Below are 27,203 nucleotides of genomic sequence, written 5' to 3'. Positions count from 1 at the left end.
TGGGATCAATCTACACTAGACATCACACTGCTCACAGTCTCCACTGCTGTTTCTATGGCTACAGTCATCCATATCTATCTCCCCTTCTAAGCCTTCCCTGTCACACTGTCTTATTAAGCACATACCCAGAGTGATAAATGGCAACACTGCCAGACAGCTAACCACTCAGAAAAATGGTCGTTACCAAAAAATCCCTAGCCTTCTTCACACACATGCAAACTGAAAGAACGTATCCAGATCATGTACTTGAGCACCATAATTCACCAACTATATTGAAGATTGTAAATACTGTCATCTAAATAATAAATCAAATGTTTTACTTCACGTCTGCAATCTCTCAGTCATAATAGAGAACGCGCTTCATGAATGTAGCTTTAGAGTCTACATTCCATTCAATGTCCAATTTCTGATATGGTGATCCCTCGATTATTTTTTTGAGCACAAGATTCACAGGGATTGATACATTACTCCTCCCAAGAACCTACGCTACCTAATGTACATGTAATATGATTCACATTGAGATTGTTAAAACGGAAACACGGACATCCCACTGGCAAATTGGATTTATTTACCAACAGGCAAGGTTTATTTATTTATCTATTTGAATGGTGTTTTACGCCCTACTTAAGAATATTTCACTTATACAACGGTGGCCAGCATTATGATGAGAGGAAACCGGGCAGAGCCTTGGGGAAAACTCTCGACCACCTGCAGGTTGCTGACAGATCTTCCCACGTACGGCTGGAGTGGAAGCCAACATGCATGTGCTGGATTTGAAATCAGCCTCCTAAGAGTATAGGTTTGAAAATAATACACTGATTCCTCAATGATGTTTGCAATTTGACTTCAGAGGTTAGTTTAACTGTGGCAAATCCTTTATTCTGATTACAGCAGTTGGACTGGTATTGCAGGTAAGCCGTCTGAATTCAGCCGTCACTTAATCTATTTAAAAGTCCCCCAAAAATGTTGGTGATTGGCAGATCTTAAATTCTGATTTGAGAACAAAGCACTACAGTTAATATTAGCTATAATTTCATGATATTTTTCACCTTACTAATTGCACTGCTATGTAAACTCTAGTACAGAATGCTTATTATTTGGTGAAATAATTTATTTACTAATCAAATTTGATAGTTTTCGTCAAGTCCAAAAGTTTTAGTGAAGTTAGTATAGCAAGGTGGCTTAAGGTCATGTCAGTGCAACATTCTATAAAACTGTCTAGGTGATTTATTACTGTACTGTACATGTATATCCAAATGTAATCTTCACATGAGCCTTCATCCACATGTTCTCTGATTAGACTAAAATAGCACAATCAGTTTTGCGCTGCTGTTTTCAATCAATTAGTCGATCGACGTTGTCTTAAGTTTGAAGTCTTGGTTGTAGTGAAATTTTTAAAATGAGCTTGGTCTTCCTTCATGCCTTGTTGTCCAAACGAATAATCATAACAACAATTACATTTTTCCGGGAGTTCAGGAAAAGCCATTCAACAGCCTTAGCACGGTGAGAAAAAATTTGAAACTCGTGGCCTTATAAATTCAGTCTGATGATCAATAGTTCCTGCATGCCTCAGCAGTTTTGCTGAAAAGGCAGAATTTTCTGTAGAACAGACTGGCATCTGATAGCTTCAGCTGACTCATTTACACACCATGGGAGAGCCAGTTTAACTTCGTCCAAGCGCGAAATGGTTAGACAGGTTCACAGGAGGAGGGGAATTCCACATACACCCATTATTCAATCCCGTGCCCTCTTTCACAAAATTTCGTAAATCGTTTTTTTGTAACGTTTCATGTAAGTGACTTCACCTTATGGCAGTACAATTATCTATACGAAAGAAGTTTGTATACGAAAGAGAAAATTAGGACTTTCAAAGTTTTGTGAAATTGACTCCCGGATTCCCCAAAACAAAAGACAAAACGAACATAGTTTGAGGTCATCAAACATGTACACCTAAGTTGAGGAGATGAATGCATGTGTAATTCATGTGTTTCTCCCTGAACTTACACAAAGTTAATAAAAATAATCAGCAAAAGGCAAATTATGCTCTCAAAGACAGAAAGGCTTTCATTTAATGCTGTAATGATGCCAGCTTGAATGTGTCTGAAGTTACTGCCTTATCAATGCATCAACAGGCTATTAAGTTAGGCACAGTTAAAGATCATCCCAGACCTAGAATCTAGAGGGTATCCCGCTCCAGTGCAAGCCTTCACCTAGATTTGAGCCAATCAAAACAGTGGGCAGACCCCCAAGCAGGTGCCCACATGGTTATTATCCAATGAGAAGAGAGGCTGCCTAGAACATATGAAGTAGATATAGTTCTCCTGCGGCAAACTCATAAAGACAATGAGGCTCTCAAGAGGGGGGGGGGGGGGGGGGAGAGGGTTATAAATGGAACAGCCAGAGTGACAAAATCCTAATGAATCCAGGCAAAACTCAAACCAAAGTGAAGTGAAAACTATGATTTATAAAAAGTTCCTTCACGACTACAACAGCACACAATACTTGCGTGTGGGACGGCCAATGAAACATGCTAGCTCATATGCTGGATCATCCGATAACCTCATTCTTGTGCTTCCCTGAGGGCAATGAACCTGACGTAAGCTTTTTATAAACCACAATTAGAGTTCATGTAATTAAGGTCAAAGGTTCTTTGTCTTGTTATCTCCAATTGCCCACCACAGAGTCGATGTTTCTTGAGTGTTAGGGTAATGTTAAACGAGCTCTGTCTGCATCAAGTATGTTACAAGAATCACTGCCAGTTTCTACATCATGTTCATGTTCCTACATGTAAATGGAGAGATTATAGTTATAATTTTTATTGACTGATTGATTGATTTATTTGATTGGTGTTTCAGATTTAGGATTTTTCACTGACATGACCGATTACATATGGAGGAACAATAGTACCTTTGCCAGGTACCTCCTGATTTTAAGTTGCATCTGAAACTGCAAGAGCTAAAATCTGAAACAGCTCCATGGGCCCATCAATGACAATGGTCAGGATTAAAAGGTACTGAGGTTGCTCATTATTTATTTATTTATTGGATTGGTGTTATAAGCTGTACTCAAGAATATTTCACTTATATGATGGCGGTCAACATTATGGTGGGAGGAAACCAGGGGAAGCCAGGGGAAACCCACGATCATCCGTCGTTTGCCCTCCCATGTACGGCCAGGGAGGAAGCCAGCATCAGCTGGATATGAACTCACATGACATGAAAACTACCCAAGGTGCTGGATTCAACTATACGATCTTAAGCGCAGGTTTTAAAGGTCAGTCTTGGAAGCTGCCATTCATCCATCACCTACAGCTACCTCGAATGGTTCCTGAGGATAGGCATTCAAATTTGATAGTTCCCATCCCACTGAGCTAAAGTTTTTGCTGATTTTCAAGGCTAAAAGGAAGGCTGTTTCAAAATCTATGGACTTACAAATTCAAGGTAAATGAATGGCAAACACTTTCGCTATTTAAAACTTCTAAAAATAAAAACACTGCATCACAGTATCTTGGAAAATACACTTAAATCAAACCTAAACGAAATTTTGCATCTTTCTGTGAATTCAGATTTTCAAGAAGAGAAAAAAAACATTTGACCACAAATATCATTTTTGTTTTACATGTAAAACCTCAGATTTCTCTCAGCTAACATTTCTGTGTATCTAAAATGTTTGTGAATATAGCAATTTATTCATTAATTAACTACATGGCTGGTTTATGTTTTTGGTCATGTTAAACCATGTTTAGCAAAAAGGGATGAAAGTGTCACAACAAAGTCAACAGGTCTTAAATCCCATTATTTCACCAGCTTTAGTAGTCTCAAGGCTTTGAGACAACATCAACTGAAGGCAGCAAGTTCAAATGAAAAAATGAGACAATTAATTTGACTCCACGATGACAGCCAGACTGATACTCAACTGAGACGTTGCAAGTCCTAACTTTTGCATTTGTTACAGTTATTGTTCATATTGTTAGTCCAGTGTACCCTGAACTAAAGCCTGCATTAAGTCATGTAACTACATGTAGCAACATCACTGTGTCCCTGTGTATTAACAAAGCTACAGTCCTTCATTTCACATATAAAAGAATTGCTTGATGAACACACAGCAGTGTACGATGAGTTTCTTAGATAAACTGTTAACATGCTTCATAGTGATAAGCACAACTATCATATAATCAATCTTACAGTAGTGGACTGTCACACATGGAACGTTTAGAATGTCTCATGAAAACAGCACCATCATTTTCTGCTATCAAATAAAATTATCTGAAAAATTACTTCAATCAGCAAATTGATATGAGCTGATGATATATGTAGTGATGTATTATTGATTGTTTTCATGTTTTTTAAAGAATGGACTTGTATGTACTGTTAGTACTTGTTTAATCTTCAAGTACTGTTATAAAGCGCCTCTGGGAAGAGCAAATTTTTCAATTTGACAGCGCTACCCTCTTGAAAAAAAGGTTCCATTCACTGTCTCAGGGTAGCTATTTAGTGACATAACACTGCTTGATTGTATCCTTGGACTGTTTCTTACATTGTAATGATAGGTATAAGGATAACTAAAGTGCTTCATAGATCATATATGCAAGATATGCAACATTCAAAACACCTAACAAAGGCTACATTTCCATTACCTGTGAAATGTATTGACAAGTTTTCTAAGTGGCTTTTCAGTCGTTGTGTCAAACCGGAGGCAGGTTACAATGAGAGAGTCTACCCAATGGGGCCCCAAAGAAGCTGAACCAAGCAACATCTGGTCTTCATTGCTGAGGTCAGAAGCAAGACCCAGGATCCTGTGTCAGAAACATTCCTGGAAAGTTATCTTAGGGAATCTTACACAAGCTGCTGACCCAAATGCACTGAGCATTACTGTTACCTAAGCTAAGCTAAAAGGGGTTGAGTAACCAGGGGCAGTGCTGAGGACTCCATGACCTGAGGTGGGGACAAACCCAGGTCTGTAATAGCCTGGGTAATAACCTGGATAATCAAGATCAGAGAGATCAGGAGACCAGGAAATCCAGGTTCAGGGAGACCAGGAATTCCAGGATCAGGGAGGCCAAGACAACCAGGATCAGCGAGGCCAAGACAACCAAGATCAGGGAGGCCAAGACAACCCGGATCAGGGATCAGGAAAACCAAGACAACCAGGATCAGAGATCATGGAGATAGACAATCAGAGCTCAGGAAATCTGGGATCACAGAGACCAAGACAACCAGGATCAGAGACCAGGAAAACCAGGCTCAGAGAAATCAAGACAATCAGATAAAGGCTGCTCAGGAAAGCCAGATGGAGCTAAGGAGACCAGGACAACCAGCTACACAAGAATTCAACTGTGACATTCAGATCATGGAATACCAGGAAAGAAAGACAGTACTCGGGAGACCAGGAAAACCAGCTACACTCAGATTTCAATTATGACATCCAGATTAAGGAAGGCCAGGAAAACCAGCTAGTGCCAGGGAGACCAGAGCAACCAGCTACACTCTAGCTTCAATTATGACATCCAGATTAAGGAAGGCCAGGAAAACCAGCTAGTGCCAGGGAGACCAGGGCAACCAGCTACACTCAGGCTTCATTATGACATCCAGATTAAGGGACCAGAGAATCCAGCTTGAGCTATGGAGAACAGGGCATCCAGCTAGTACTAGAGAAACCAGGACAACCAGCGACATTCAGACTTCAATTATGACATCCAGATTAAGAATAAGGAAGAACAGGAAAACCACCTAGTGCTAAGGAGACCAGGACATCCAGCTAGTGCTAGGGACACCGGGAAACCAGGACAACCAGTGACATTCAGGCTTCAATTATGACATCCAGATTAAGGAAGACCAGGAAAACCACCTAGTGTTAAGGAGACCAAGACATCAAGCTAGTGCTAGGGAAACCAGGAAACCAGGACAACCAGTGACATTCAGACTTCAATTATGGCATCCAGATTAAGGAAGACCAGGGAATCCAGCTAAAGCTTGGGAGATCAGGACAACCAGCTACACTCAGACCTCCATTATGACATCAATTATGACCAAAAAAAAGAAAAATAAAAACTTTTCACACATAAATGTGAAGCACAAAAGTGAATTAGCCTTTAAAAGTTGAGTATAACAATGTCAAAAGGAGTTTGTCATCACCACAAGCCAGGATCATGTATAACCAGATATAACCTGTTGATACGAGACTTTTTACGGTCAGAAAATCTCCAACACATAACCAGGTTTACAATGTTTAGAATTTATATGTTACCTAAGACAAAAATGATTTAATGAAGCTAATTCTTATTGTTTTGCTTTAAGCTAAACAAACAGAAAATGTCAGAATGCACTGGATGACATTCTAATATTCCACCATTGTAGTCTAATTAATATATATTCTTTCTTAATTCAGCAAAGTTTACACTCTGACAAAATATAGCCCCTTTCCAGTGCAACTAAATAAGGAATCATAAACCTGTCAAAAATGTATTTGGGTATTAAGTGGATAAAACCCAGTGACGCACTGTCAGGATAGCAGACATAATTAAATACTTGAAAAGTATTGTAGCTCTTAATGCAGCTCTTAATTTACTTATAAAAAGCAAAGGAAGGATTCTATTTCTTTTTAGTACGCACCACAAGTTCTAAACCTACACACTGCCTCACAACACGCTCCGCACGGGAACCCCTACACTGGGACAAATAGACTTGGTGAACCAACCAGGAACTGGGGAAACAAGAAACAGATTTGCCAGAATTCTCCAAGGAATTCCCAAAATGCTGTGTGAAGGTCTTTATACACATGTAACGCAGCACTCTAGACCAGTGCTGCTCTTTATCTTGGCTAACAAATGTTCCTGCAGTTTATTCACTGAAAAGGAGGTAACAGCTAGGGCACTGACTTCATGGCAGCACATGGCAACGGGAAAGAAGGGAATTCTGGAAAAAGTGTAAATAAAACGCCTTTACCTAATTTTACATGCATGCACATGGAACTGGGTGGAAATAATGAATACTTAAGAGTCTAAGAGTGCACTTAATTCACCTCAGAGTCAATAGAGAACACATCCACATCTGAGATAAACAAAATGACAGTATGTAGTAGTTGCCTTTCCACATTCTTTTACACAATTATACAGAACAGTGGCCACAACATTTAAGAGATCATATTAATTTATAGCATTATAACCTGGATAATTTCATTTGTTTCCAAAATGGAATACATTTAGCAAGCGTCCACAGTATTCTATTATTCTTATGATAGAACAAATCGCTACAGGCTAAATTCCCAATATTAAGTTCAGATGCACTGATACTCAGGACGATTATAATGAACTAATATTCATACAATTAATTTAGGAAGTTTTGAGACAGCACTCTCTGGAATGTCACCATCTCAACTCACCCGGCATCCATTAGACTAAGTAATAATCATGCAGCTTCAAATTTAGCTTGACTTTTCCAAAGTACATGATGCTTTATCTTGTTTTATATATATTGATGTATTTGTTTTACTGGAATCTGAAGTACGTTTCCTATATACTGTTTTCTCTCTGAAGGCCTTGGGGATAAATAGTTTCACTGTACACTGACAAAGCTACCTTTGATAAATAAAGATATTGTTATAATTTCCAATACACAAATTACTGAAAATTCTACACCTGATGTTATAAAGGCCTAAGGGGGCCTCCCTGGCTCCGTTGGTTAGCTCGCTAGCGGAGTGTTATGACCCAGGAGCCTCTCACCAATGCGGTCCCTGGAAGTTCAAGTCCAGCTCATGCTGGCTTCCTCTCTGGCCGTAAGTGGAAAGGTCAGCCAGCAACCTGCGGGTGGTTAAGGGTTTCCCCCGGGCTCTGTCCGGTTTGCTCCCACCATAATGCCGGTCGCCGTGGTTTAAGTGAAATCTTTTTGAGTACGGCGTAAAAGTAAAAACATCAATCAATTAAATCAATAAATATATAAAGGCTTCACAATAGACTGTCTTACTGGGAGACAGATGACACAGGTGAAACAACACACCCTGGGCTTTCATCAGTATTGGGTAATCAATACACTATGGTGCACTAATAATGAAATCAATAAACACAAAAGATGAGATCATGAAGGTTATGTAATAGAGATTGAGCCAGCTGAAAGGAAAACTCCGGTTTCACCTTCGATTCTAACGAGCATCTGGCTAAGAAGCGGGTGACAATCTGACTGACCAATGGCCTTTACATGACGGAGGCATCAAGACTACCATTGTTACTGGTCAACCTTAATAGCGTTCATAACCACCAGTTATTTGGAGTTACTTAAGAGAGTCAGACATGTAATTAAGCAGACGTGTGAAGCTGCACATAGCACAGCGTCACTATAGTTTAGTAACTTGTTGTTATACGATCATAAAAAGAGGACACAAGCGAGACAGCATTCTAGACAGCAGTTATACCACTAACCTACGTGCATTTTATATTTACATGTGTATGTTCCAAGTACCTTGTTATGGTATGTACAGATATGCATGTGCGAGTCTATGGCCATATATACAATGTCAATAAAATTTTCTGCTACTACTACTGCTATACTTAAGCACTCTGCTTTAAGAGTAATTGTTTCTTACTACTTTGTTACGAGGGGATTTTCTTAAATCTCAATACAACAGAACTTAAATGCATGTGTATATAGATATAATGGTGGTTGGATTTATGCCTGGAGAAAACTGAGAAAACCGATGTCATTTATTAGGTGCCTACATTAATTCTGAGGAAAGGCTAGTTATGCCAACAAGAGTCTCAAGGCTCAAACATGCAACCTCACTGATCAAAGGTCTGTCCTCTTTTCGATCAGCCTGAGCACTTCAGATTACTGAGCCAAACCGAGCCATGTATGCAATTGCAGCAAAGAAATTAAGTATCTGTTGTAAGTCATTTTAACATTAATGTCCTTCCTTCAAGTATTCAGAATGAAACTGAAAACTCATTATTATTGATACTGTTTCAAGTTGAGATATGACCTCTATGTGATCAACATCCTATGATCATATGAATGCCAGGAGAAACAACACGTATCAGATTATACCAGATTGGCAATTTATATAATTTTCGTTTTCAACTATGGTGAATTCTAATAACAAGTTTCAATAAAGGCAAATTTTCAATAAGAGTGAACTTTCAATAGCTTCTGACTCCAGCAGAAAGATAGATGAAGCCAGATACAGCATGTATAAATTTAAGTCTCATGAAGAATATAGGATTGTTTGATAAATACTGTGAATATGACTATAGAATTTATATGAAGGTAGGATTTATTTTTACTTGACATTCAAATTTCTGAGGCTATGTTGCGCCTGCTTGCAATATTCTTGGAATTATGCAACTTACCGAAAGGTTTTCCCAGAATAACTGATGAGAAGTTGTATATGGTATGCCTGTGTTCAATTACCATCGCAATTTGAGTTCCATCACGTAAGTGAAACATTCTGGAATATATGACAAACCAGCTGTTACATTAGATAACGTATCTTACCTTCACACTTCATTCCAACAGGCCCTGACCCCCAGATGTAGTCATTACCTGAAATGGAAAATGGAAAAGGATAATTAACGTTGTCTTCAAGGCTCAATATAGGCGTATGTATATGTATGTAGATATTTGCAGCCCACTGAAATATCTAATTCCGCAACCTTTTCACATTGGGGGGTGGGGTTGAGCCTGTGACCATCTGCATGATGCTGGCAGACTTTTGTCTCTGCAACCAATATTTCAAAAGATTCCAAGAGAACTAAGGGGTGTAGAGAACTCATTTGCACAGTATTATTCCTTAGTGACAGGCACCAACCAATTAAGCATCAATCTACTCACATTTGTGTGCATAAATTCCACTGAAAAAGGTGCTTTATAAGTTTGAAGATTTACAGTATGCATAAAATAAGGATAGTGTTTACAATGTCAGACAATTGTCACAGGTGAGATAAACGCTATCAAACAGTATATGTAGGTCTTGGAAATGTGTGTCAGCAGCCATGGCGTCAGTGAGTCATCAATAGTGGGCTGATGCTCTCTAATGCTCAGGGTAAATCAAATGGGCAAGGCCCAAGTATTCAAAACAGGAACAGGCGACTCAAGCTATCATTCAAAGGATCAAAAACAGAGGCAATGCAAATGGCGAATATATATATAAAGGGTAAACAATACTATTTCAAAACCGCTTTGATGGCCTAATGGTCAGAGTGTCTGCCTCAAAGATGGGAAACCTGGGATCAAAACTGGGTTGGGTCATGCCGAAGACTTTAAAAATGGTACTAGTTGATGCCCTATTTGACGATCAATACCGATAGGACTTCGAGCAAGAAAACAGGACCTGATCCATTTTGAGTATAATGTGACTGGGTGGGGTGTGATGTCTGGTGTCTTCAGCATGATACTTCAGTGGCAGTAGCAATTTTAGACATGGGCTTGTCTTGCCACATTAATCTACACACAGCTAATGAATCTTCATCGCTATACATGACTAAAAAGTTGTTAACTAAGGTGTTAAACCTCAAGCACACATACATATATATTATTCCAAACATTGACTTTATCACAGGACACATAAAGATTGTTGTTTTCTACAAACAGTAATTAACAAAATGTTCATTTTTAACTGTATTTTATCTTCATTTTCCTTTATGGAAGACATTCAGTTAATCAATTTTCACAGATATCCACGTGTATAAGCTTGCTATACTGCTTAGATCTCTTACCCAGTGTGGTCCCAGATATTTACAGTACAATCTATATATTTACAGTACAATCTATATATTTACAGAACAATCTATATTATATATTTACAGTACAATGTGTATTGTACATTTACACTAAAACATATATTGTATATTTACAGTACAACATATATTTATACATTACATAATATAATTATATTATGTAATATATACTTGTTTGTCAGATGTACACCTGTACACATTTTTTTTTCTTCTCCTTCACATCAGCCTTGATTACAAAAGGCTGGGTGCTTTGCCATTACCATTGGGAAATATATCGGATTATTTTCAATTTTATTTATTACCTTAATTTAAGTATGTCACCGGTGTGTTATGTAATAAGTTAAAGATTATTTCCATTTTTATATGAAAGTAACATTTCAAAGAAAAATTTAATATGGCCAGGGGACCAAAGGTAGGTGTTCACTGCAGGGCTTGTCCTCATTTATGTACACCTGAACAACATTCACACTGAAGGAACTGGACAGAACGGAACAGCCATGCATTGTACACATACATGTATATATCATCTGTAACCTTCGACATAGTAACACTAAAACACCTCTAATGTGGGGAGCTGTGGTATCAAACATACAGGTACAAAGTTTCCTTGAATGTTAACAGCGTCCCCGGTTACGGATATACATATATATGTACATGTAGATTACATGTACTTTGGTCAATATAAATCAGTTTTAATCTCTATATTTTAGTTTTTAATTCGTCTGTAAGACGTATCATTTGGTTGATTGCTGTCAAGTCCTTGAAAGTGCATGTCCGTGCTGTGTGCTGTTTCTACCCACCATAATGCTGGCCGCCGTTGTATAAGTGAAATATTCTTGAGTACGGCGTAAAACACCAATCAAATAAATAAATAAAGTGAAAAAGCATGTTACACAGATCTAGATATGAATATGCGTCTTCTTCATAACACAAGCTATTGTTGGAGGACAAATCTGTCTACCATGTTATCAGTGAAGTATTGTGTCACCTTTGTTGGTTACTGATGGCCTGTTACACCTGTGACTAAAATGACATACATGTACATTAGTCCCCGGTGACCAATATAATACAGAAACAAACATACAGTGTGACAATGGACGTTAACTGTAAGCAAAATCAATGTAATATTTTGTTTTTTTTTTTAGAATAATTACAGAATACCCAAACTTCTGAAGTCTGAAGGTTTTGTTCACTGAATTTTATCTGATTTATTTGATTGGTGTTTTACGCCATACCCAAGAATATGTCCCCTATGGTGGTGGAAAACCGGACAAAGCCCAGAGGAAATCCACGACCTTCCGCAGGTTGTTGGAAGACCTTCTCAATTAAGGTCGAACATTGAAACTTTTGTAAGCATCTACAGATGGGTGAAAACTGGGGGGGGGGAGAACACATCTGAGGCCATGTCCCTGTAAACTGCGTTTCATAATGAGGGAATTTTGTATACACACATTTATTTTTCTTTTTTCTCGTACTTTGATTCTCTTGGGGTTTAACATTCCTTTAACATGATTATTTTCGTCCAATCACCAATGACACCTATGATATAGGATGCCATATACAGGTTCAGGAAAGACAATCCTGGTTACAAAATTGTCACTCCAATGCAAATGGTTTCGTGAGTTACAAATGAGAGATAACCATTTCACAAATGGTTACACGAAACAACATGCAATGTGCTAAAGTTTTCAAAGAAGGATATTTTGCACATGACAAAACAAAAAGTGACCCCTTCATCCACAACCATAACTGAGTACTTGTTGCTAAGAAAACAATCCCTCAGACTAGCTGGCATTTATTGTGTTCTGTCCTTCTTCGGCCATTTACACACCCAAATAGACTCTAAATCAGCATCCCGATCACAGCAGAGTTATTACTTTCAGTCGGGTACTTTGCCTCGCGACAGCTCCACTGTTCCTCATAGGAGGAAGGGTAAAAGGCTAAACACAACTTGTTTGCAATGATGGTGCATTAGAGTAAAGAAGAGTGAGTGAACTGCAGAGAAGGGAGATAAGGCAAAAATACAAGCTTGTTGGTGGAACTTTTCTGGGGCTACCTTAATTCTTCAAATTTTTGGGACACCTGGTCTGCTCTTTTTAGTCAAAATACATGTAATTGTAGCCGGAATATTTAGTTTCTTTTTTTTTTCACATGGTTAGGCCATCTAATGAACAAAATATTCACATATTTACTTTTCCACTCGAATAGGGGTTACATATCTGCAAATACGACAATTCAAGATACTGCAGCGAATTGGCTTTTCCCAATGAAATTTCTACTTTTATGAACTACAAAAAGAAATCACATCTGAACAGCATATACTAACTGTCAAGCTCATCTGGTATTTATACATATCTCACACACAGGAATCTTCACACTTAAAAGACTTGGGTCAGCACTGATTAGATTACTAAGGAAAACAGTCTCAAGAGGCTCAGGTTATCGGTCACGTGTCAATCATTCTTGCTGAGGGGTGTTTTCATCTAGATGGTGTGCCACATTAAGGTATAAACCAGAGCAGCCATACATTGTCCACTGCACACCTTTAGTATCTGACTGTAAACAGCTCTTTGCTGCGTGGCGAGAGAGTCACGTGCTAAATTGAAAAACAGACTTAATGGGTAAAGTAAATATTCTGTATTATCAGTATTAAAATACAAGATATATTGTAAACAAGTTTCATACATGTATCTGAATGGTACCAAACGACAGTGACACTTTAATATGGTCATCTCTAATTTGTTAATAACTGAATACTGATGGGCTATCAAGGAATATATGATGTGCTCTTCATGACATTCACAGCAGACACCAAAAGGAATTTCTGAGAGGAAACAATGGCTGTCAGAAAAATTTTCTATTTATAGACTGTGATACTGCAACAAAACGACTCACAAAATACTTGATAATTTTTATTATCATGTTCATATCATATTTTATTTCATTGCACCAAAATTCAACTCTTGGCCTTGCAAAGGATTAACGTGGATTAAATCAAACTTTATATATTGCACATGCACATTATTAGACAATGGGCAATAATCTGTGCGAGCAAAACACTGACATAACTGTTATCAGCTTCTAGCAAAATAAATTTTGAAAGAAAAAAAAAACCCAACAGAAAATCAATTCTGAACGCAATATAGTGTCAAACAGACTGTCTGGCCAAACAGAGTGAAGAGATCAGAGTATGACATATGTACTGCCTGACTGACAGCCAGATCTCCCTGAATATCAGACTGTGACAAAGGCTTAATACATACAACACAACATCTAAATGCGAGCTCAGTGAGCCTAACTTAGCCCCAAAACCACAGGTATGAGATAAGCCGACATTTATAAATACACCAACCATTGCTGGAGTGACGCCCTTGTACAGCCCCCAGTCATAACACAGTTAAGCTAGCACTATCTCAATAGGTAAATTTAGTTCACTACCTGTACAGGTACATAGATCAACAATCCACCTGGTGTACAACTATCAATCATATTTCCCACTGCTAACAATAACCCTTACAAGAGCAGTTGCATGTACCTGTACTTCACTGCTAAGAGAAACACAAAACAGAAATATTAACGATTCAAAGGTAAATGTACAAGATTCACATTATGGTTGGTTTCTTCTTTTTTTTTTGTGGTCTTTGATATTGTTAAAACTTTACATGCCCTGTAAATGTACAGATATGCTAGTCCTGGATAATAAATCTGGCAGCCCATGCAGTTTTAACCGCAACATCTATTGTACATGTATGTCATACTTTTATTATTTGGTTTTCTGTTGTTTGCATGTTTAATATATTTCCTCTTGTGACTTTGTCACAGCAGTGTCTTGATCCCTGTAGCAAACTGGACCCAGTACAGACATATTCGAGCTACCTCACTAGAATGCCATGCCAAAGACGGCAGACACTGGATAAAGCCCTACCTAGTCACATTATACTGAAACACCTCCGATCTGTGCATGATCAATTCCTCTTATAAATGCTGAGTGGCAAACTGATTTTCAAGTCTATAGAGATGCTCTACCCACTATGCCAAGGCAACCGACAGATTTCTGAGTGAAGGACGCAATTAATTCGGAAATGACTTTTAGAAACATTCCTGCACTTAAGGTCTAATTGGCCAATTTAACAGTATTTATGGCTGAAGTGAACAATCTCAAGTCCAACATGTCCTGAATGAACAAAGGCCACAAAAAAACTTTACACCATTATATCAGATTGCGGTCAAGAAGCTTTCATTGAGAGGTTATTTACTGTCTGTTAATCATAGGACTATATGTCAGTCAGACAGATATATGTACAAATTCAAACTGATAAATGTTTGTACTCAGTTACTTATCACACAGATCACAGTATATCAACTTGTCAACAACTGTTAATGGAATTTTTTATTTTATTCTTATTGTGTATCTGTATACCTCATGGTGAAACTGGTTTGTGGAATTCATAGAGAAAAAAACGGTGCATTATTGCGAGAGTAAAATCTCTGGAACTGGGAACCTCTATCTCACAGAAGTGATGCTTGTCAGCACACAAGCTGGTTGTCAAAACACCAGTACCTAATACATTAAAGATCTCATACATTCATGACACTGAAAATGATTGATTTATTTACTTGATTGGCATTCAATGCAGTATTCAAGAATATTTAGCTTTATACAACTGCAGTGACTTCCAGGGGCACAGGAAACTGGAATACAAATAACTCACCAATCTCCCTACCTGTTAAACAGAGATTGACACCTTAAAGCAAGCTCTATGTGTAGGTTGATCATATTGGGGGGTGGGGGAGACCTTAGTAATATTCGATGATGTCAAGCAAATGTCCCTGCCTGAGTAAGGCTCTCAGATCTGTGGAAGAACAGGAATCATGAGCCTGATCACTCTATCTGTGGGACTGAACTGTGTTCCTATAAAGCTGCAAAGTACATGTAGGTCTTGCATATGTTTGGAAACATCTGGCACATGTACATCTAGGACAATGCATAGACCAGTGTCAAATCAGGAAATAAACTGAACTTTGTAGTATTCTACAGAACAGGTTGACAATGGAATCCTAAAAGGCTATATACATGTATAGTTTGAGAGATACTGTAAGGATGCACCTCTTTGCCAGTTGTTACTTTACTGTGTGGCTTAAGGCTCCGTACGTTGCATAAAATTCTATAGACACAACTGTAGTACTGTTGATCCACATTTCACGTCAGTTTATTATTCCACAACACTTCAATATGCCACATGTTCGTTTTGAACTTGTTTTGTCAGATCCTGCTGGATCTATATGAAGGGCTTTCAAGATGTTCTAAATATAACCAGAAGTATGGATTCAACAGCAATGGAAGCTGAACAGAGCAAAAAGAGTGGACACATTACATGACCACGTTTACAGCACGTGATGTTCACGCCATCCATGTTCTTTGTCCACACATTCCCTGTGTTCCAGGGGGGTTTCTTTCTGGACGCCATAAAGCTGTAACAAGAATCGGTGCATTTGCTCTACACTTAATTTACTATACTCCGCTCCAACAACACCGAAAACCATGATAATTAACAAATTAACAAACTCTATAACAAACTAACAATCATAATGGTAAAATTCTCAAAAACGAAATTTATTTGAAGTCAGGCAATATTTCTCACATGACGCTGAATACAGCAGACGTTGAGTAAAGCATTTATGCTGGGATGACTTCTAGAATGTTTGAAAGTTACAGCATCCTTACAGCGCATGCATGGCTATACGTTGCTGACGGATGACACCATGTGTTCTTGTGTACGTGACATCATGTCAGCCAAAAGCGGAAATGATTTTGTTTCAATACGATCCTCCAAAACTTAAAATGGTCGTTTTAATAGCTGCAATTTTTTCACCATTTACGAAAACAATCCCAATCGTTATCATTTAACCCTGTTTTAAGAAACAGGTGTATGGACACTCAGACGCAGCTCTTTAAAACAAATGGCACACGTACAAGTTATACATTTACTTCCTACTATACGTACTACTATGTTTATATATAAATATATATACACACATACCCATGTACATATTGCAAGAGTACATTAATGGAACTCAAAATTTCTAGCACTCACTGGCTGTAACTAAAATATATTTCAATAATAAAACTTCACACAGCTTAGCTTTATATAGATAATTCTTTTCTGGAAATCGCACCATCTGTTGAGTTTTGAAACTACATGTAAAAACCCAGCTCAGTGCGCATGCAGTTTTTCTTTCTGTGTGGTTTGATCAGACACCCAATTTACTAGACTGCAGAGAATACCTGCAAAAACTGTTACACTGAGAGGCAAGCTTTGAGCATGTGTGGCCAATTTACGGCTGGTAGACATCTTATGACATAGAGCACCTAGATGAAAGGAGGGGCCAAGGTCAGCTCCACTGCTCATCCAGCGATGCTATACTGTGATCATCTTGTTCCCTGAGGGGCTGAGACAATTTAATGATCATTCTCGCGTGGCTCAGGGGATTTTTCCAATCATCCTTGGACAGGCTGGCTCAATTATTTCCCTAAGGTCTTAAAATCTTTGCTTATACAAGGGTGTTCTGGAACATACCATATGATACCACTGTCTGTTGTATTATCCCACACCACAACAAACCAGGTAGGACATGTCAAATCCCCTGCTCTGGTAATCATGTGGATTATGTGAAGAGGTAAGCCACAAAGGCTCCAAGCTATCATCTATCGTGTACATGTATGCATGTATTTGAGATACACCAAGATGTCATATGCAATACACCTCAAAACCCAAATTTTACTTACAGTGTATTTATTTTACTGGTATTTTCACCATGCTCAAGAATATTTCACTTGAACGATTGCAGCCAGCATTAAGGTGGGAGGGAACCGGCCAGAACCCAGTGAAAACCCACTACCATCCTGGCAGGCTACAAGTGGCTAGCACGTTTTATCATGCACACTTTGATGAAAGATATCTAGAAACTATATACAGCAGTCCGTTGATTGGCAGTTAATTCTTAGTTGGAATTGTGCATATTTGCCAATGAGAAACCATGACTTTAGAATCTTCCTGTCCTAAAAAAAAAAAAAAGAGAAGGTACTTTTTTTTTATATATATGGTTGTCACTCATCCTTCCAATGTTAGCTTTTATTTCATTTTATGCTTCAATAACATTATCTTTTATGCTGGTGAACAAACAATTAATAACATACATGTTACATAAAAGTATGTGCGATGATGGCAAGTAGATTTAATGCTTATTGTAGCCGTTGTATTATTCTATTTGTCTTATGTGCTTCTCCTCAAGTATACAGATACCTATGAGTGCTACACCATTCACTCACTTTAATTCTGTTCGATATTTAACATGCCGAGCAAAGCTTGTTAAATGAATAAACCAATCAGGATTCTCTTCCCTGATCTTGGAGATGCTGCTACAATTTGGATTCGATTTTACAACATTTCCTGAACTTGGGTTGTTATCCCGTATGACTTGCACATGAGATTCAAGGTTCTTAGACGAAATGAAAGTTCTCCAACAACAGATTGTCAGTGAATCAGATGACGAATATTTAATATGATGAAGGAGGAACCAGCAGTTGCCACAAGTACCAAATGGTTGAATGCCATACAGGACAGAGTCCTAGTTGAACACAATACATTGCACTGAAAGTCTCATGAGACTCTTGTCTCAAATTATGGTACTAAAGTTCAGTTGACATATTCTGGTATATAGTCTTTTTGATCCACTTTTGATATCTCAGATAATTTCTAATTGCACGAGACTGGAGCTGGGTTCTCAGGTTTTGTGAGACTGAAGAGTCCCAGAATTTTGGGACTCGGAAAGATTCCCAGGTTTCTGACACTGTATTCCCGGCTTCCTGGGATTGGTTCCCACAAAGTGTCAACTGTCTCTGAGTTGTTAAACTGGATCACAAATCCCTATTGCAGACACTGGGACTGTGTCCCATTTCACTGTACAAAAATTTTCCCACTCCTAATAAAATATCTATTTACTAAGGATGCTTACAAGCAGTTTGGTGTCTACTCCTGACAGATTCCAAGGCAATCTACAGACACTGAAAAATAAGCCTATTTATACATTTCCACATGGTGTAGGTGGAACGGTGAATAAAATTAGGAGATTCTGATTGGTCAGATGGGCATTTTTTGACAATTTGTAAACACAGATGACATGATGACGTCATCACAATTGCAACCAAGAACTCCAAAACAATGGCTTTGCTTTGAAGCCAAAATGTAAATGCCAATGTCTGAAAAGTCCATATTTTTATCCATATTACCCAAAAAGTATAACCAATTTCCACACAAGGGTATCAAATGATAAATTTCTTTTCAAACTCTGGTGGCAAAATCCTGGTCCGATTTCTAAAATCCTGTAAGTGCGGGTTCTACAGACACCCTAATTACCATAAATGTACAAAAACGGTGGCAACACAAACTTCTGCTTTCGAGGTTGAACTTAGGACAACGATGTCATATTTTCTGTGTGAAACAAGAACGAAAACGGAAGGTAAAGGTTTTTCAGATAAGACAATGACACAGAATTTTGTAATTTTTACAATCACTACAATGCCGAAAGAAAATCATGAATATCCCAAATATGTAGGAATGCTGATACAACACCACCACCACCACCACAACAGAAACAGATATAAACGTAAGTTTAAAACTTCCTATGAGAACAAATAAACACTAAGCTGGCAAATATGGACTTCATCATTTAACTAGTATGGCCTCTGGTAACGGTTTTAACAAAACTTCCTTGAAAATTCATTAAAACATGAATATATGAAAAGTTCCCTACGTTAAATTTGTTTCCTGCTTTCTTAATCTCCACTACTGTATACCGCCACTCCTTGAATCACTTGATCTCCACTCCATATAAGGCCAGACACACACTTGATTCTCTGTTCCCCCCGAAATTCGTTCAATTTGAACCAGACATTATGACAGAGTTTTACACTACATAATACACCAGTAGTACTATATTGAAAAACAAAAACTTCCTCTTATTACGCCATCATGATGCATACACAAGTATTTCAGCATTTTCACTTGATTCTGATGATGGCAAAATAAAATGCTGAAATATCTGGAGCTAAAATAAGACTTTTTGCTTTTTGGAGAAATGCAACTGACGTATTACGTGAAACTTTTCAGTGGATGTACTGGAATTTAATGACATTATCAGCTGACAAATGTTCAGCTGACAAATGTTCAGCTGACAAATGTTCAGCTGATCACAACAATTTTCCAAACTCTTTTGCAAAACAGTGAAGGAGTTATTTAATAACTTTTGTTAGTCTAAGAGAAACACTATCAATCTTCACTGTAATAGTGTTATGATCTAGTGTAAGTAATTACACATATGAAGCTCCCTAATGCACCCGTTTTCCAGGTTTCTCATCTTATTCTATCGTATAATCTTAATTATGTCCGAGAATGAAATAAAACGTAAAGATGAAGAAATGTAGCAAATTTTCTCCCCCGTATTAAATGTTGTACTTCCAGCTTCTGCCGCCTATGGTACTGCTCGATCCTAACAATATATCTCGCACGGATACAGCAAAGATGGGTATACCTTTCGCGTATGATGGGCGTAGGATCTGTGCATCATGAACGACTTTTACAACATACATAAACTAACCTAACTTACAACAGATGCCATCTTGTTTGACATTAACCTTGTTATAGAACATTCACAAACAGTCTAGTTCCCGAATGGCTAATTTGTTATATTAGTACAGGTATTGGCGAGAATTTACATTCCCAACGACACTAATAAGCTTCATCGAGAAACAGGAAAACGAAACTCTAAAGTCATGCACAGGGCTAACTCACCCTTTTACTGGCTTGAATGAGTGAGTGTTAATCAAATCATAAACCATTCACTAATACTTTTCTCGTCACCATGCCTACCCTACCAGGTGAGCAAACTGAAGACACATCGTCACATGTTTACGGCTATCATGTAGGCAAAAGGCTAAAGGACCGTCTAAACCAGATTACATATACCGTCCGATCTGCATAAGATGCAATCAGGATGGTGCCAACATCCGCGCATGGACGTAGGATCTGCCCCACATCCCATCAAGATGCGCTTAGGATGGGTGGCTGATGGGTGCTTACAGTATATCGTTAGGATCGGGCAGTTCAGTATACAACTGACCACCATTCATTGTACAGGTGTAAGTGAAAAATTCTAAGTATGGTGATTAAAAACAATCAAATAAATAAATAACTTTATCACTGTCTATCACATGATATAACACATGATCTTAGCATCAACACATGAGTCAAGTACACCAGAAATGCCAGCATCTCAAAATGGATGGTCCATGCCTTGATCCCACTTCTATAAATATAATATATATGAGCTGACTAAAACACTAAGCTATAATAATACTGCTCAAATACACTACTGAGTCAATTATCTCCCAATTAGGAGAAAGTAAGATTTCAGACCGATCAACACCTCAGAATATATACCCGAGATTATAATCAGCTAAAAATATGCTGTATTTACAATTTGAGAACTGGGATCACTAAAAGCTGTGAAAGCAGGAAACAAGCATGTACTGATCATGTTGAAACCACTGGTCAAACAGACCAAATTAGATCCACTGACCGCAGCTTTAACCTACATTAGCAGTGGTCACTTTGACGTCAGAATGCTCTACATCTATTTCTATCATGCATGACAGAACCTTGACTGACCAATTGCATTACTGCAGTCTGTACTAAACATAAACTGCAGGAGTCAAGCTAAATGTCTGACCCGTGAATAGGCCTAGGAATAAGGAAAGGGGAGGGGGAGTGAACAGGCTGAAATTATGACTGGTAAAAGTGGAATCTCTTCCCAGCTGTGCTTTTTATTATTAGTATGCGTTAAGGTTTATGCTCAATGTACTACACCAACCTTCAAATACATGCCATAACAATTAACCTACCACAGCACACCAAAACAACATGATACCAATGTGATTCTAAGCCAATGAAAGCCAGGTTTTTCAGACCGGTTTGTAGCTGTATGTATAAAGAAGACCGCTACTGAGGCTATTTCCACATGCAGGCACATCTTCTACTTAGCCAGATGACCTGGCAAAACATTTTCAACTCTGAGAAATATCTACCACAACAATGCACCAAAGTCAAAATTACAATCCTTACATGCATAAGTCAGGAGCCTGTTTCATTATGCCTATTTAGTGCCCTTATATAGTTAAGTGCACTTTACATTTTTACAACATTCACTGTCATGGTAGTTAAGGGTTTATTTAATTAAGTATGTTTCAGGAAACCAGCTCAAGTACTCAAATTCAGCACTGTACAAACTTAAAGTTGGCGTAGCTTTTGTTAGTTTTCAGTACATCTGGAACACTGATATTAGAGCATGTTTGTATAATTTGCTAGGGAACCTGTACCGATTCTATAAACAATAGCAACTAAACAGTTAACATTTGTAGCACTGAGAGTACACATGACTCATAACAGGTCTGTGAAGTCCATGTGTAATTTCATGTAGTATATTTACGCATTCTATTTACACATCTTGTATAGATTCCTCTACGCTATGCTATGTGTGGAGAAATTCACCTACAATATACTGCCCTTGCTCAAAACCAAATTCAATGCGTGAAGACCACGTGGTCAATACACCCAGAGTAAGAGAGGACTACGGCCAGAACTGGTGAAGAGCGCATGAAACTGGTGTGATGTCTGCGACTACCCAGGGCGACCCTCACCTGTTGCGCGAGGCTACAGGTCATATGAGCTTTCAGTGAACACAGTTCGACCAGTGTGGTGAAATGCAGGCGGCTTTATCTTAGTTTTCTGAAACGCATCATGTCATAAGAAAGCTTTACGGTGAAGGTGTAAAGTCATCCTACCAAAAACATATGTGTTATCATGCATGTAGCACCTGGCAACAATCTTAAATGTGTCAATCACACTTTTAAGATCGCAAAGAAAGAAAGAAAGTGCATGTGCAGCGCAGATGTAAAACCTGCAATACTGCTTAACCAGAACTGATATTTAAAATCTTCTATTAGTACACATGTAAACTGCACATGTATGTAACATTCTTGCTCTAAGATCAAAATGTGTGCGTACTTGGGCATGTTTTATGCCACACTTTCCAATTTTTCAGTCACATGACAATGGCTATACATCCTGAAAAAAGAATCAGGGAAATGAATAGTATGAATTTTGCACTCTAAACAACTAGGTTAAAACATTCATTGTTCTGTACATCCAATGTACCTGGTAAATCATTGATATATATATATATATATATATATGTTGCTTTGGTCATACATGAGCTAACCACGTAAATGTCAAAAGGTTTCATAAGCTTTCGTTCCTCTTGCCGGGATCTTTGTCAAAGCCTTACAAATATCCTGTTGAGGATCAAACCTTGTCAAACCTTTCATACCTATGTGGGGATGTTTCATCGTCGTATTATCTATGATCAAGTCCAGAATATGAATACATCTTGGCACTTATAATATCTCCATAAAAGAAGAAGATAATGAACTAAGAATTTTGCTTCGTGTGGACTACTGCAAAACACAGATCTTCCTACTGCCATCAGTTATTAAGTAACACTCATTAATTTTTACACAGCTTTGTTTACATATGAGAGCCTTTTCCATGGAGGATTGGATAGCTATGTCTTAGTTCTTTTCTTATTTTAGGCAAATCATTCTGTTCCAGTTTTCCTTCTTCTGGCAGACAGCCATCCGTTTCTCAGTAGCTGAATTTTAATTTCCTTTCCTTTTGAGACAAGGATTCATACACGTCCACTTTAGACCCTGGCATGAAAATTGAGGTAGAAAAAAACTCAATTTTATGTTTTTCTGGTGTGCATACTCAAATTTTTGGATAAAAACTGAATTGCATTCACCCACTGCCGCATCCCTGACAAGCCGAGGTATTTCAGAGCCATGAAATATGTACACCACGCATATTCAGAGACACCACAAGGTTATATCTATCTACTGTCAACTGAGTAACATGTCCAAGTAAAATCTAAATGACCACGACGACAATATGGTATATGATCAGTCGATTAGCACCCGTGAGCTACTGTATACATGATGCCTCGTCTGTCTTTTTCCCTTTAATAAGCCATATTCGGATTTCAGATGGTTTATTATTATTTTTCAGCCGAAATTTTTCTAGAGATCTTACAGAACATGGGAGCTTTGAGCTAATGTTTACCCAATGTCCTGTATATCTTAACCTAGGGGCAGCATGTTGTCAATATTAAATATCTGCATTGCAAACTGTAATTTTCATTTCCAGAAACTTGTAGTAGAAACCACTGCTTTGAGTAAGTGCTTAGGGTTGAAATGTTGCCATTTTAACAGCCACAGAAAGCAGCTTAAGCCTCAAACTTCAAAGGTCGCAGTGCGTGACTGTGTGTTAATTTGATCTTGGCTGCTCTGTTATGATGAGCGAGATAGAGGGTACCCTGAGATGAAGATGTGGCATATACCAGACTATGAAAACGTGTCAGATGTTTGTTTTGAGCTACTTTAATTTGTATGTATTTGTCGAATGATATATGGGGTCAGTGTAACTATATCAGTTTCATGACAGAGAAGAGACTGTGTCCTGACAAAAAACACAAACACGACTTGTAAGAACAGTTATCAAAGAACAGTATGTTCAGTCCAGTTCAATAATCTACAAGTGGACCGACATCTGCTGAATTTTAAGTTTACTGAACATACGTATTACTTTACAACTGCGCTTTGTAAAACTGGCTACAAATTAACACTGTCGTAGGCGATGAAAGAATCATGTAACAAATACCAAAACAACCACAAAAAAAGCCTTAGCTTAATGGAACAGAAGTAAACAGAAGGAGCTCTATCTTAAACATAGAACTGCTGCACATAAAATAGCTGGAATATATAAGCAAATCACCTAAATATGGATGCCAAACACTATGCTTAATACATGTACGTGACAACAACATCAAAAAAAAAAAAAAAAAAAAAAAGCCCGGTAATAAGCATCCTACTGGTTGGAATTGCATGTGCATCATAAAATGAAACAAAGACTTTTTAAGAAAAATTCAAAAGCCATTAACAACATGGAAATGGTGAACAGTTACTAAGGCTGGTAGGTCACTAGTCTGACCTACGAAGTTCAAGGTTTAGCCTATTGGCCTGACAGCTAGCAGGAAGTAAGTCAGCTAGGTTAGGCTAACCCAGCCCGAGTTGGCCTCCTTTAGTAAGACAAGCACATGTGCAGGACTACGGCCATCCCAGATGTGCAGCCTAAATCACTCTGCCAACACTTCTTTTTTTGTTCAGCAAAACCCAATCAGACGAACACAGTGCAGTAGTGTATTCCTGAACAAATGCCCTGGTGACAAATTAAGGGCAATACTTCTTGCAAGAAAACCTGATCTTCGGCTTGAGCCACAGCACAGACTAGGCTAACAGAGTGAATATTACATTTCAACGTCAATGTTTCAGCAAAAAGTTGGCACCAAATAAATGACAAAATGACTAAAATACTGTATTTCACCTAAAGTTTGGTATGTCAAAATATATCTATATATATATATCTATATATATATATGTATGTATTAAATGTAGGTATTATTATGTACTATGGTACAATGGTATCCATTATACAGTGTGTTGTCATGCATTTAATAAGATTTGCCCACTGATGTTTATATTGAAAAATAAGTGTTTTATGCATGCCTTTGTGTTATACTGTCAAGAACTACACAAATTGACACTTCCTTTGTATCTTTTATCGTACACCCTAGGAAAACCGGAGAGCCAAGGGTAAACCACTGAGCTTTGACAATGTACTTTCACTCATGGGAGGTACCTACATAGACACCATATTGGTGCAATTGTCGACAAGCTCTTGGTCTTCAACAAACATTAGACTGTGCGAATGGCCACACCACAGCCATCATTGACCACTTGCTGTCACCTGAACACACCATTGACAGTGAGTCTACCAAGTCCCTGTCCAAGCCTGACTAGATAAAGATAGGTTCAAAACATGATGTCCTTCATAAACTTTGTTTCCATGGTACTTTACTTGTAAATACATGTCTGGAAAGAAAGGTTTCATAAACAAAGGGATTACTGACGTCAGTTCTCATTACAACTGTACAACAGAATTCCTACAGTGTCCTGTATCAGACAAATATTGATATTTCTACTACAGTTAATACGAAACTGGGGCTCAGGTTTCATAGAAGCCTAGCATTTCTGCTGTAAGGACTTTGTCTGAAAAGCTCTTCCAACGCACAAAGCAGGGCAGCCCTGAATCTTTCTGACCCTCCTTGGAAGCACGCATCGATACTGGCCAGTGGTCAGAATGGATCTTATTTGCTTAATGCCCAGATGAACTTCTCACCCTTATCTATACTGACGTCAGTCTGCAACCAGCTGAAAAAAAATCTATAACCAAGAAGAAACGGCAAAGTAACTGGCTCATTAAGACTGGCCTTTCTAAGTAGAAGCACAAATTTCTTTGGTGGACACACTGGAGGCCATGCGAGTTCACGATGACAGATGCATCACCTAATGATCTATTACCAGTAACTTAACGCGTATGGTTTCAAAAGTTCATAAGTGCAGATACCTTAATTCCTCAACCTTTTTGCATATAACTGAGAAACCTTTAGTGCAATTTTAAGCACATTTTAATTTGATTTTGGAGACAAAACTACGTTGGTTGGATTGTCCAATTTCAGGGTTTCACAAAGATTATAATATTATCAGTCTTCACAGAATAAGGTCTTCAGAATATGTTTACATAAACAACTTGCAAACATGCCAAAAGGTTGAAGAATTACAGTGCCAAAAAATATTCTTTCAAAAGCTAACAAATTTTGGTACATAACAGTTATTTTTCATAGCTTACATAACCTCATAACAAGAATACAATGCTGATACAAAATAAATTTGCATATTTGCACATGAAAAAGCAGTGTGTTCACTTCAAAAATTATAACAAAAAGTTATCACAGACTAGATAAGTCACATCAATGCTCTCTAATGGAGCTGTCTGTCTGAACAAAATGCAAAGCGTCTCCATGTAATTCAATCAGACCCCACAATAAACTACCACTTCAGAGTTGATCAATTTTCATTTGTTCAGACGTGCAATTCATTTCAACAGACTGGTAACAAAGAGGAATGGTCAGTGGAGAAGATGATGTATATAAAAGATCAGGTCTTGCATCTTGGTTATCTGCCAATCACTCCATAATCTCATTACACCAAGCCACACACTTGCATTTGCATGAATCATTACATTAACTGCCTGTCATTTTCAACACCACATCATTTTGCTCTACATATCTACCACAACACTGGCATAGACACACAGTCACACACACACACAAAATGGACTAGCTCAGCATACTTGTATAGCAATACTTATAAATAATTCCAAACTACAGTTAAATTAAACAGGAAATTCTA

At 38.0% G+C, this 27,203-nt stretch overlaps 1 protein-coding gene across 1 annotated transcript in view; it reads right to left on the bottom strand.

Moving 5' to 3' along the window:
• The window catches only part of LOC135470408 (phosphatidylinositol 3-kinase regulatory subunit alpha-like), a 106,574-nt gene that overhangs the window by 29,306 nt on the left and 50,065 nt on the right, over positions 1–27,203 (bottom strand). The window contains 1 exon segment of the mRNA XM_064749330.1: positions 9,483–9,530. Within this exon segment, the coding sequence (XP_064605400.1) occupies positions 9,483–9,530 (48 nt within the window).

Source organism: Liolophura sinensis, chromosome 7 (assembly GCF_032854445.1).
Source record: "Liolophura sinensis isolate JHLJ2023 chromosome 7, CUHK_Ljap_v2, whole genome shotgun sequence".
Lineage (NCBI taxonomy): Eukaryota > Metazoa > Mollusca > Polyplacophora > Chitonida > Chitonidae > Liolophura > Liolophura sinensis.
This window is presented reverse-complemented; position numbering and strand designations above follow the sequence as displayed.